Consider the following 12,632-nt stretch of genomic DNA (forward strand, 5'->3'; position numbering starts at 1 on the left):
GGGTTCAGTGTCTCTGGGTGAACCACCAGAGCCCTGGGTGATGGCTAGGGCGCCTTGTTTCCGCCTAGAGCCCCACTGCACCTCAGCCTTCCTGGCTCCCTTGTCTCTTCAGGTAGTGATTCTTTCCAGCAGAACTGACTGCCTGCAGACATTCCCCCTGCACTCCTGCTGTTCATCTCTTCTCTCACTCTTTCGTCTTTCCTCCACTTGCCTCCTTAGACTTTTCAAAATATCACTGAAATATCTTATTTCCTTTTATCTCTTCCTCCTTCTCTTTGTGAACACATGTTTTTTGATTTTTTTAAATTTTAGTGGAGGGAATGTTTAGTATTTGTTTGAGGAGGTAAGAAGGATAAAAACCAGTGCTTAGTTTTCCCTGTTTAACTGGAATTTGCTATAAAGTTTTTCAAAAAGTTTGCAAGGTGTTTTCAGGAACTGGCTTCTTTTTTGCAAGGCAAGTGATTATTGCGAGTATTTGGGCAACCACTTACAGCTACGTTTCCACGTGGTCTCCAAACACAGTCAGACATTTGTCATGGATTGGAATAAGCCCGTCGGTGCTGATGGAGTGGAATTCAGGGTCCTCCATTTGCATTTACCAGTCTCCCATTTAGTTCTGCCTCATTGGTGCTTCACCTCGCTATTTGATGGGAAATATTCTCTCCATAAACTTCAGTAAGATGTAATGGATTTCTGCAGTGGAAATATTGTTCAAGCTGCAAAACCAAATCACAGCAGGCACTTTGTCTGGGGACTGTGTGTCTAGCAAAGCAGCCATTTAAAACGCCAGTTGTATGAAGCCACAAACAGTCACAGCTAATTCACATTACAGGACTTTTATTTGTATGTGTGGGAGAATCATGGCAGCAAACAGAATCATTCTTCTACCAAGACTGCAGCATTAATTGTCTTTGCCATCTTGGGCTTTTTGAGTAACTGCATGTACTTATTGGATTTCTTCTTTGGGTTAGAAAGCAACAAGAGTGAAGCTGGGGTTGGTGAAGACACAAATGATGTTCCTTTGAAGCCATTGGGTCAAGGAGGATATTTCAAGAGTGAGGCAGCTGGCGCAGCTGCCGGCATGCAAATTGTGATGCAGCTTAGTTACCGTCGTTTGTGAAACTTGGTTCAGGTTACGTCCAGGCCCACACTGGGCTTACCTCCCTGTGAATAATGGAGGGTTGATGGCCAAGCTCAGTAAAAGCTACAGATACTCCCCGGGAGTCTCGTGGCCAGCTGCAGAGGCTCTGGCTCTTTGAATGAGAGGTTCTCGATCCTGGTTGTACATGGGACTCTGATGCCCAGCCCGTACCCTCAGACCAATTGAATCAGAACCTCTGGAGGTGAAATCCAGTATCAGCCATTTTTAAAGAAGAGGAAGGGCAGGGTGCAAAATACTGCTAGGTCGTTTTAAAAATCCCATTGTTACTACATAATAAATGTATTTAAAACTCTTATTTTGAACTAATTTGGATTTGGGAGAAAGTGAAAATAATTTATGCTAGGATCATTTAAATTCACTTTGATTTTGCAGCTGTTTCCATGGTTTGTTGGGTGAGTAATTCTCAAGAAAGAGAATTTAGGGTGTTTCTCTGAATTCGGAATGCAGTGCCTTTGAGGAATACTCTTCCAGTGGATTTTGCTAATAAAGAAAATGTGGGCTGAGTGTGGTGGCTCACACCTGTAATCCCAGCACCTTGGGAGGATGAAGCAGGTGGATCACTTGAGGTCAGGAGTTTGAGACCAGCCTGGCCAACATGGTAAAATCCTGCCTCTACTAAAAATACAAAAATTAGCCAGGTATGGTGGCAGGGGCCTGTAATCCCAGCTACTTGGGAAGCTGAGGCACAAGAATCGCTTGGGTCCAAGAAGCAGAGGTTGCAGTGAGCCAAGATTGTGCCACTGCCCTCCAGCCTAAGTGACAGAGTGAGACTCTATCTCATTTAAAAAAAAAAAAAAGGCACCCGATAGAATGGAAAAAAAAATTGTAAGCCATATATATCTGATATATCAAAAATATACTAGAAACCTAAACAACTAAATATCAAAAAAAACGAAAAACAAAACAAAACAAAAACCAAAACACCCTCCAAAAGGAGAAAAAAAAAATAAAATGTTTATGGTGGGAAAAGCAGTTGGGGGTGGTCTGTGGGTAGGACTGGGAACTGGCCGGATGTGACGTCACCAGGTCCCGCGTCTCTCTTGGTATGTGCAGGTCCCGTGGCTGTCATCAGTGGCGAGGAGGACTCAGCCAGCCCACTGCACCACATCAACCACGGCATCACCACGCCCTCGTCGCTGGACGCCGGGCCTGACACTGTGGTCATTGGCATGACCCGCATCCCGGTCATTGAGAACCCCCAGTACTTCCGTCAGGGACACAACTGCCACAAACCGGACACGTGTAAGTACCGGGGATGGAATGCTCTCCCTCCTGGGGAGGGGTGGGAGGCTGGTGATAGACCATGTACCTGGGGTTCTGGAACCTTCTAGGGTGACTTGCCACCTGCCAACCTCCCACTTTCTAAGAGACCCTCCCTGTTTGTCTTAAAACTGTAAGAATAGCCTGAGCCAAGAGTCCCCAGGACCAGAGTCCTCTGGGAAGGGGGGCTGTGGGTCTGAGTCTGCTTCCCTCTTTTCTTCACCTGGGTTCAGCAGGACCATGGGTACTGAGAGGCGCTCCCAATAAGCCAGGAGACACAGCGAGACTGTTTTCTTCTCTAGACCTGGCTTATGTAAGCAGGAAAAATAACCTGACTCTGTTCAGACAGCAGCCCCTGAACTCACCAGAACCTCTGTCCAAGCCTCCATGAGGGGGAAGGGAATGAAGGGCAGTGAGTACCTTTGAATGGAAACATCTCTCTAGCTGCCCCTCCAGTGCCCCGAAGGGTGCACTTTCTGAGATTCAGATCACAGCCCCAGTGCTAGGAGCTCTCACCTCCCCAGTGCAGATGTCTCACTCAGACCAGAGGGCTCAGGGCACCTGTTTCCCTCTCATCTGCCACCTCCTGTTGGTTCCAAACCCCTTCCTTGTCCTTCTGCTGAGCCCTGCTAGGCCCTCTTCTCTAGACCTGGCTTGGCCTCAGTGGCCTGGCTGTCCATCCAGCAGGGTTCCTCATGCTGTGTGCCCAGGTTCAACCTGGGCCCAGCTGCACCCAAGTACACCCCTGCTCCTCCCACCATTCCTGCCCCCCAGGAAATGATCCACTGCTTCAGGAGAGGGCACAGAGGGCCCTGGAGAGCGGGGACACCCATGTCTACCTGAGAGCTGGAAAGACAGAAGTGATTGGCTAGGTTGAGGCCTCACCTTACAGACAGGAATACTGAGGCTGTGGGGGGCTGCCCAGTGGATTCTCTTCATGTCTCAGTGGATCACAGCGTGGGCCTAGGAAGAGGTGTTTTCTGGTCTTGCTCAGCCCCTGGGCTGAGCTCTCTGTACATGGGCCACAGTCTTGGTAGCTCACAGAACTCTTGCTGCTCTTGCTGGTTCATCTTACAGCAGAGTGTGCATTAGGCTAACCCATCAGCCTTTGCTTGGTTTTACCGGCTCTGATTTTTAGGAGAGCATTGTCACAGTAGGAGGGACTGGGACTGGGCCTGAGTCAGCATAAGGCCATCATTTGCCTCCCAAGCTTGGGTGTTCTTCAGAATCTGTCTCGGTGTGTATCAGATGCTCCCTGTCAGTATCAGAGAAAGGATGCCTGGGTTCTGGACCAGGGCTGGGCAAGGAAGAGAGAAACCTGTGTTTCAGAAAAACCTTGGGAAACACAGAGCAAAGATTAGTTCACCTCTGGCTAAATCTCTTGTCTCAGATCAAGCTCACCCCTGGACTGGCATGGGTGGGACTGGGAAGAAGGACCTTGTATAGTGATAGCTGGGTTCAGCTCAGTCTAGGGTTGATACTGAGTTTTCTAGGGTGCTGTAGGTATTTGAGCAGAGACATAAACATTGCTGTGTCCAATATACAGTCAGTTCTCATTAACTGTAGCAGTTGTGTTCTGTGAAGTCGCTGTGAACACTAAATTAGTGAACACTGAACCATTGCTCCTAGGGAAGACATGAGGTTAGGTTCCTGTGAGCCTCTGGTCACATTCTATCAACCAGTCAATACATAACCTTGTCATATGCATGTTTCTGTTTAAAGACGCCCATTTAATGCATATTGTTGATTCATTAACATTGAACTCATGGCCATGGTCACTGTCACTCTTCCCTGAGCAAAGCTTATCTAACACGTGTTTTCTTCTGTGACGCACATCACAGCTGTCCTGAGCTAAGGAACACTAGTCCACACTTCAGAACTATGCTTGGGGACCCTACTCAACTGCAAAGTCAGCAGCACCAAGTCCAAAAGTGTAAAAACCGCGGTCTGTAGTAGACCACAGAAAGAATGGTTGTTTATAGTATGAGAGCTGAAACAAGAACTTTAAAACAGTGTTGTTTGTGATAAATACAACAGATGACAGTTTTTTCCCAATTAAAATAAATTAAAAAAAAAAAACAAAAAAAAAAAAACGAAGAAGGCAGATGTCTCTTTGTTCAGCCTCAGCTGAAGACATGCACCTAGGGTCACATATTGTCACTCCACACGAGTTCCTCAATGACTGCAAAAATGCCTTCAGTCTTGGTTTTGGGGTTGCACATACATTTTAGAAAGTAGGTGAATTCCCAAATATAGCATCTGTGCATAATGAGGATCCCTCTGTCCTCTTTAGTGGAAGCTCTGGGTTCCTGGTGCAGAATGCGATCTCACGGTCACATCCACTTGCAGAAGCTCCTGGTACCAGGTTATCGGCACAATTGCCAGATGGGGCGAATCTGGTGTGTTGGAGGCAAGTTTCCTCTGGGCCATCAGAATAAGTGTCCCCATGGAAGCCTGGGAGCCATGGAGGGAGCTATGGGGCCTGGTGATCATTCCCTGGTGTCAAAACAAGGCATAGCCAAGGACTCATCACCCTAGGCAAACCATATGGAGGAAGTCTTCCTTCTAGAGCCCTCTAGACTTGTGATTCAAAGTGGCTATTCTAAGGATCCAGACCGTTCTGTGTAAATGAGAAAAGGATGGTGAAAATGGAAAGGCAGCAGATTTATTGATGAGACTTGAAGGAGCAGGGAAAATAAACAGTGTCTTATCAGAGGAATATCATGAGATGGCTCGAGATCATCAGAACCCCCTATGCAGGGGAAAGTAGCCTTTTTAGAGAAGTGGTAGATTTTGTTCTATCAATAGACAGAATGGCTCCTAATTGTTTTCAGAAAACATGAGTGGCATGACAGAGGATGAGCAGGAGCATCGTAGCTGGATTCAGCTAATCCTCCGTCTGCTAATCCTTTGGTGACTCACACAGACAGGGTGAAGGGGGGCCCAGGCCAGTCTTCAGTGGAGATTTACTGGCTGAGCCAGCAGCAGGTCTCTGATTAACCAAGACTTAATCAGTCGAGGGAACAGACTCCAAGAGACATCCCTGTATGCAATGAGACACTATCATAAATAATTAAAGCCACATGCGTCTTGGCATGTAAATAAGTGGGGAGCATTTATGATGTGGAAGGCAAGGCCAGGGTCACTCCTCTGCGGGGATGGCAGGAACCAGGAAGATTAAGAGAAGAAAAATGCTCACACTGTGACTCCCTCAGGGGGTCTCCTCATTCTGATTCCCTTCTCTGTCTCATTGAAAAATGTGTCATGTGAGGTGGAATTGCACAAACATAATGCTACCTGACTTCAGGCCTCATTTCCCCGTCCCCCTAGTGATGGATTAAGCACAAATGTGCTTTCCTTTCTGTGCTCATGTGTTTATCATCAATGGTGGGATCTATTTGATGGAAATGATTAGGATGTTGGTCCTCTCCTTGCTTCTCACTTTCTATCTGCCTTCAATCTGGTTTATAGCATTTTTCCTAGCATGTCAGGCTGCAAGGATATTTAGAGATCACCTGGTAAATTCCCTTATCAGATGCTTGCATCCCCGCACCTGTGTTCCCAACAAGTGCTCTGCATTCGACATTGTCTTTATTCTGCATTTATTTAGCCTTTCCAGGGATTCCGATACAGCTGAATAAAGATACTCCTAGTTGACCAAGGTAGCCAGAACCCAAAGCCCAATAAAGCCCCCCTCATTATTTATGTAAAGCCCCCTTGTTCTTGAAAGCATCAGGAAATGGATACCGCCCTCCTGGTCACAATGCTGAGGACCCTAGACTTCGGGCTAGGTCCGATAGAATGGGAGGGACCAGTCCAGGTGGGTCACTGGAGAGAAGCTGAAAGTTATCTGTAGCAACATTGGGCCTTCAGTTACCTCTGTCACCTACGTGACAGCTCTGGGTTGCCGTAAGTCATTCATGGGTGAGGGCTGGACTGTTCGCCGCTGTCTCAGGAGTCACTCTTTGGCCCTTTCCCATAGGCCAGTTGAAAGGCTTCTCAGCTTTCTTTAAGGCCCTGGGGTTCTCTGTTCATCCTTTTCTCCCCAAACCCATACTCTTGGTTGAGAAAACAGAGACCATCTGGGGAGAGACAACTAGTTTCCTCAGGTGTCGTCATCAGCCTTTGCTTTCACATTGTCCCTGTCTCAGAGGAAGCAGCGTGTCCACCTTCCCACAGCCTGTCCCTCCCAGCCTTCCCAGTCTGGGCCTGCAAAGAGGACACATCTCCATCCTGGTCGGCCCATCCTTTCCCTTCTCCCCGCTGAGGTAGTGTCTGTCTGCTCCTCCACCCACTGCCACACCTCTTGCAGGTCTCAGTCCAGAAGATCCCTCTGTTTCTTTTTCACCAGGAGTCCCTCCGCTGTCCATCTGTGATCACTTTGTAAAACCTGACTCTGTTCCTTTGAGCCTCTTTTCCTCCTTTGCCTGCCAGTCACTTTCCACTGTGCTGATTTTCCCCTTTCATCTATTTAATCCACGTTTATTGAGGGTTTGTGTCGGCCCTTCTTTTAGGCTCTGGAAACGACGGGGAACAAGAGACACATGGTCTCCATCCTCATGGACTCACTGCCAACCGTAGCTGATCCCTAACATGTGGGATGGCACCCTCTGCTGTGGGACCACTCAGGGAACCTTGTACCTTCCCTCGCTCCATCCCTCCTTCCCTGCCTCCCTGTCTTGCTCTCTCTCTTTCAGATTTCTGCTGATGACTCACCAGCTTTTATTCCTTCTTTCCAGATTATCAGTCCCACACCTCCAGTCTCTACCTTTTTCTGCCCATTTTCCCACCCCACCCTCGTGGCCTTTTCTTTCCTTCCATGCCCCGTTCATCTTTTAACACCTCATTTGTTTCTAGCTTCTTGTGAATTCTTCCTAGTCCCATGCTATCCCAAGGGGACTTTTCCTTCACCTCTTCCTTCTAACCCATAGCTGTCAGTGCCATGCCTTGGTCTTGAATGACTCTGAGTCCAATCATAGGTCATCCTGTCATTTCTCATTTATACATGTCCTATTTCCCAAACCCGACTTTGAGCTTATTCCTAGTGTCATAATTCTTTATTTTCTACAGAAACCACAGCGTGCAACTAGGGTCAAAGAAGGTGCTAACTAACATGTGTCTGAAGACGCCACGCTCAGGCTCTCTAGAAACTGACAGAGAGGAAAGTGAAAACGTTATTGATTTGTATCAACAGCCTCTCTAGAGCAAGCGCTGGGTGGGTGTTTTATGTTTTTCATCTTATGCGGTCTTTAACCAGCAATCTGAGGGAGAGCAGCCACTCCCATTTTATAGATAAAAACTGAGACTCAGAGAACTTAAAGTGACTTGTTCCAGATCCTACAAGAGAGAGCCTGAGATTGAAATTCAGACCTGCAAACTCCAGCATCCATCCCTCCGCTATCAAATCTCATGGCCTGGACTTCTAGTGATTGACATTTATTCAGCGCCGCTTGAGGTCAGGGAAGCAACCTGTTCAGGATAGTCCTTTTGTTCTGTAGAGGCTCACTCTTCTGTTTCTAGGGTGAGGACAGTCCCGTATAGGGTGTTCAGGGCTGGCTGAAGGCCTCTGTAGTCCCAAGGCTGGGCCAACCTCGGTCTGGCTGTTGGCACTTAATATCTCTGTCTGAATTCTCCATAGAATGAAGTTCCTGAGGGGCCATAACTGCCCTCAGATAGGGTGATACCTGGCCCAAGGGTTAATTTTTATTTGTTTTAATGAACTTTTTTCGTATAGGTTTAGGTTTACAGGACAATTTCAGAAAGTACAGAGAACACCCACTTACTCCCTGTCACTCCCCTCCTTCCACCATAGTTTTCTCTGTTATTAACGTTTTGCATAATGATGGTACATTAGTTGGAGCTGATACATTTTTGCTAGCTAAAGACCACAGTTTAAGTAGGGTTCACTGCTTGTGTTGGACAGCTGTGGGTTTTTACAAAAGCATGGTGTCATGCATCCACCATGACAGCATCACATGGAATAATGTCACTGCCCAACATGTCCCCTGTCCTCCATCTATTTATCCCCTCACGCTGCTCAGTCCCTGGCAACCACTGATCTTTCTGCTGTCTCCATAGCGTTGTGTTTTCCACGTCGTATTGTTAGAATTAGGGAGTGAGTAGCCCTTTCCGCTTGGCTTCTTTCACTTAGCAAGGTGTGTTTAAGGTCCTCCGTGTCTTTTCTTGGCTTCATAGCTTGTTTCTTCCTATCACGGAGCAATACTTCATTGTGTGGCTGTGTTACGGTTTTTGTTCCCTCACTTACTGAAGAACATCGTGTTAGTTTCTTTTTTTTTTTGAGACGGAGTTTCACTCATGTTACCCAGGCTGGAGTGCAATGGCGCGATCTCGGCTCACCGCAACCTCCGCCTCCCGGGTTCAGGCAATTCTCCTGCCTCAGCCTCCTGAGTAGCTGGGACTACAGGCACGCACCACCATGCCCAGCTAATTTTTTGTTATTTTAGTAGAGACAGGGTTTCACCGTGTTGACCAGGATGGTCTCGATCTCTTGACCTCGTGATCCACCCGCCTCAGCCTCCCAAAGTGCTGGGATTACAGGCTTGAGCCACCGCGCCTGGCTCGTGTTAGTTTCTTAAGGATGCTGGAATACAGTACCACAAGCTGGGTGGCCCCAAACAACAGAAATGTATTACCTCACAGCTCTGGAGGCCCAAAGTCTGGAATGAAGATGTTGGCGGGACCACCTTCCCTCTGAAACCTATAGGGGACTCGGTCCTTCCTTACCTCTTCCTGGTTTCTGGAGGTGTTGCTGGGAACCTTTAGCATCTCTTGCTTTGTAGCTGCTTCACTCCAATTCTCTGTCTTCATATGACTGTCTTTTTATAAGAACACCAGACATATGGTTTTAGGGGTCCATCCTTATCCTGACTTAATGAATCCCATCTACGATGACTCCATTTCTGAATAAAGTTCACATTCTAAGGCACTGGGAGTTAAGGCTTTGACCTATCTTTGTGGAGGGGGACATAACCTGTGACAGACAGCTTTGTTGCTTCCTGTTTGGGGCAGTTATAAATGAAGCTGCATAAACGTTCATGTGCAGGTTTTGTGTGGACATACGTTTTTAACTCATTTGCATAAATACCTAGACACATGATTGCCTGATCATATGGTGAGAATATGTTTAGCTTTGTAAGAAATTGCCAACTGTCTTCTAAAATGGTTATACCAAGTGAGGTTCATTGCATTTCGTATTAGGCTGGCTTCCGGCGGTCAGCTCCTGTCCAAGGGTCTCCTGGCATTTGTGGATGCACACTGTCCTCCTTGGTGTGCCTGCTGAAATGTGTGTGTTGTGTATGTGTGTGTGTGTGTGTGGCTACACACTTGTGTAATTGTATCAACCTTTCTCTCTCCTGCTCTGAAGTATACCAGTAACTGATGTCTGCGTAATTCTTACTGGATGGTCACACTGATTAATAGTGAGAATACTTCACTTCTAACCTGTCATTGGTTAAAGACCAATTGCCATGTTTACTAAGAGACTGGCCCCTCTTAGTACCAACCCATGTGTGCATGCCTTCACAGCATTTCAAAGGCAGCATGTCAGGGTGATTCTCCATGATGCCAGCCCCTAGCCACACCTTTCCAGGCATCCTAATTCTTTTCACCTTCCTTGAAGGCTTGTTAACACTTTCTCTTTCCCTACATGTCACTTTCAAGCTGGTTTCCATGCTGAATGCATTTTTCCACATGAGCTTCTATACTTTAAAGTACAGGTGTGCATTCAGATGCTCCTGGCTGGTCACCCCTTCCCATTCCTCTCCTAGATCTATTCTACATTCTCCCTGGCTGACCTGATAACTCTGTCTTGGGGTCCTCTTGGCCCCTGATTGTCATGATATTGCCAAAACCCCATCTCTGTTGGTTTCCTTCAGCTTCCTTTTCTTTTTCATTCCTTCTGTCAGTCAACAAACATCCGCTGAGCCCTTATTAAATACCATACACTCTCTATTAGGCCCTGGGGATGGAGCAGAAACCTGTCCTTTCTTACCCCTCTTTAGCTAAGAGTAGTGGTATGGAGTGCCTGGCCTCACTCTTTTTTCCTAGGAAAACTGCCTGATGCATTCCCCTCTAACATATCAGCCCACAAGGCAAGAACTTCTGCACAGATAACCGAAGCTAGAACTGCTAGATCTGTGCACTGTCTCTTTAGCTCAGACCAGTGGTTCCTTCATCACCGTGTGCAAGAGGTTTATCTCCTCCTTTTCTTCTGGGCCAATTAACCATGAAGCTTGCCTTTTCTGGAAGAGGAATTGCCCAGGCCAGTTTCCAGCTGTGGTGGGGAGCACAGAGCCCGCGTGCGTAATGCGGTATTAATAGTGTGTTGGCGTGATATAGATTTCTGTCATCTTCTATACTAACAAACATCGCTTAGCGCAGGGTAATGATGGGTGTTTATTCCCAGCCACTTAACTCAGCATAATAGATTTGCAGATGAAAGATGGAAAATGGGCTCCTTTGTCTTGGAGGCTGGGGCCCCTCCTAAAACCAGTAGAGAGGCAACAGGCTGCTGCTGCTGCAGAATAAGTCTTTCTAGATCTTTCTCTAGAAGAAGTCCTGGATGGAAAGAAGGAGATCTGGTTACAGGGCCGGGCTGGGAGCTTGGGGTGTGCAGCCAAGGAGGGGAGGCTGGCATGCCAGGCAGGGGCTACTGTTTCCTCCCTGCGTTTGTTTCAGGAGGCAGCTCTGCTAGATGTGACACGGGAGAGGATAGGACCAAGGTGGGTGGGGGATTCTGATGGGTCCCCTCTTTTATTCTGCCTGTTGGATCTTGACGCTACACTCTAGGGGAACCATAAGGTGAATCTTGGTGAATCTTGCTTAATAATGGAAGCATTTAGCTTTAACCTTTTTCACCAGTTCATTGTTTCACAAAACTTTTTTTTTTTTTTTTTTGAGATGGAGTCTTGGTCTGTCACCCAGTCTGTAGTGCAGTAGTGTGATCTCGGCTCACTGCAACCTCTGCCTCCTGGATTCAAGTAATTCTCCTGCCTCAGCCTCCCAAGTAGCTGGGACTACAGGCAGCTGCCACCATGCTCAGCTAATTTTTGTATTTTTAGTAGAAACGGGATTTCACCATATTGGCTGGGCTGGTTTCGAACTCCTCACCTTGTGATTCGTCAGCCTTGGCCTCCCAAAGTGCTGAAATTACAGGCATGAGCCATTGCACCCAGCCTTGTAAAACATTTTAAATGGATACAAATTAGTATTGTCCGGTTCTGATTTTTCTTCAGTCTTGTCTTCAGATGCAATTAGAATAAGTAGCAGACACCCCCCCTCCAAGAATTCTGTGATACTAGGTTTGGTAAGCCCAAGGTCTCTGGAGGAAGGGATGGGTCTGAACATATTACCAGTGTTCTTTCTTTCTAGAAAGAGCTGGATGATGCCAGAATGAGATATCTTGGGAACTAAGTAAGTCCTGGGCCCACGAGCTTGAACTTCAGTAGACATACAAGCTTGTCTGCAGGGTCTCGGCCTCAAGATACTAGTCTCTACTGGGTGCTGACATCTGAGTTCCCTAAATGTTGGTACAATCCAAGCATGGCCCTTTGACACTTTCCCACATCCCAGGAAGAAAAAATATCATATGAAGCCATTTCTCCTAAATTAATTGGAAACACTAGACTTTCCTAGCATGCACTTTGGAGTTATAACAAACTAGTCCAAAGTGACAGACTAGCATTCATCTCCCTGGGCCAAGACCACCTGCCTTCCTCGTGGTTACCATGACCTCATCTGCTGTGTGCCTCGCTGCCATAATCACATACTCAGAGTTAGTAACTGCATGCAGTCATGCTAATTAAGTAATTAGGTCTAATTATGCTCACTGTAAATACAAGGTAATTGGCTTTAAAAAAAGTACTTGGGGGATAAGCCTTCACTTCATGGTTGAGGAGGGGAGGCATGATAAAACCCCCCCGCCCCCACCAGCCAACCTGGAGTAATGTCATTTCATGGTGGGCTGGGAGCCCAGGGGAAGCTGTATCCAAAATCTGAAGGTGAGCAGGACATGGAGTGGATCCTTCATGTTCTGCTCAGAGCCCTAGAAGGAGAAGGACTACTTGTCTTCCTGGAATGTTTTGGCCTCGGTCTTGTCTTCAAGGAGTGAGAGGATTAGCTTTCCTCCAGAGATCCTCTCTAGCTCAAGATTTCCCGGAGATAAGTAGTTTATGTTTTTTCTTCTTCCACT

At 47.0% G+C, this 12,632-nt stretch overlaps 1 protein-coding gene across 10 annotated transcripts in view; it reads left to right on the forward strand.

The window, feature by feature from the left end:
* Positions 1–12,632, forward strand: part of NTRK3 (neurotrophic receptor tyrosine kinase 3) — a 382,156-nt gene that overhangs the window by 221,818 nt on the left and 147,706 nt on the right. For all 10 annotated transcript variants that reach the window (XM_032262482.1, XM_032262472.1, XM_032262475.1 and 7 more), the window contains one exon: positions 2,216–2,404. In XM_032262482.1, the coding sequence (XP_032118373.1) occupies positions 2,216–2,404 (189 nt within the window). The remainder of the gene's footprint in view (positions 1–2,215; positions 2,405–12,632) is intronic.

The sequence above is a fragment of the Sapajus apella genome, unplaced genomic scaffold (assembly GCF_009761245.1).
Source record: "Sapajus apella isolate SASKATOON/1434 unplaced genomic scaffold, GSC_monkey_1.0 scaffold129, whole genome shotgun sequence".
NCBI lineage: Eukaryota > Metazoa > Chordata > Mammalia > Primates > Cebidae > Sapajus > Sapajus apella.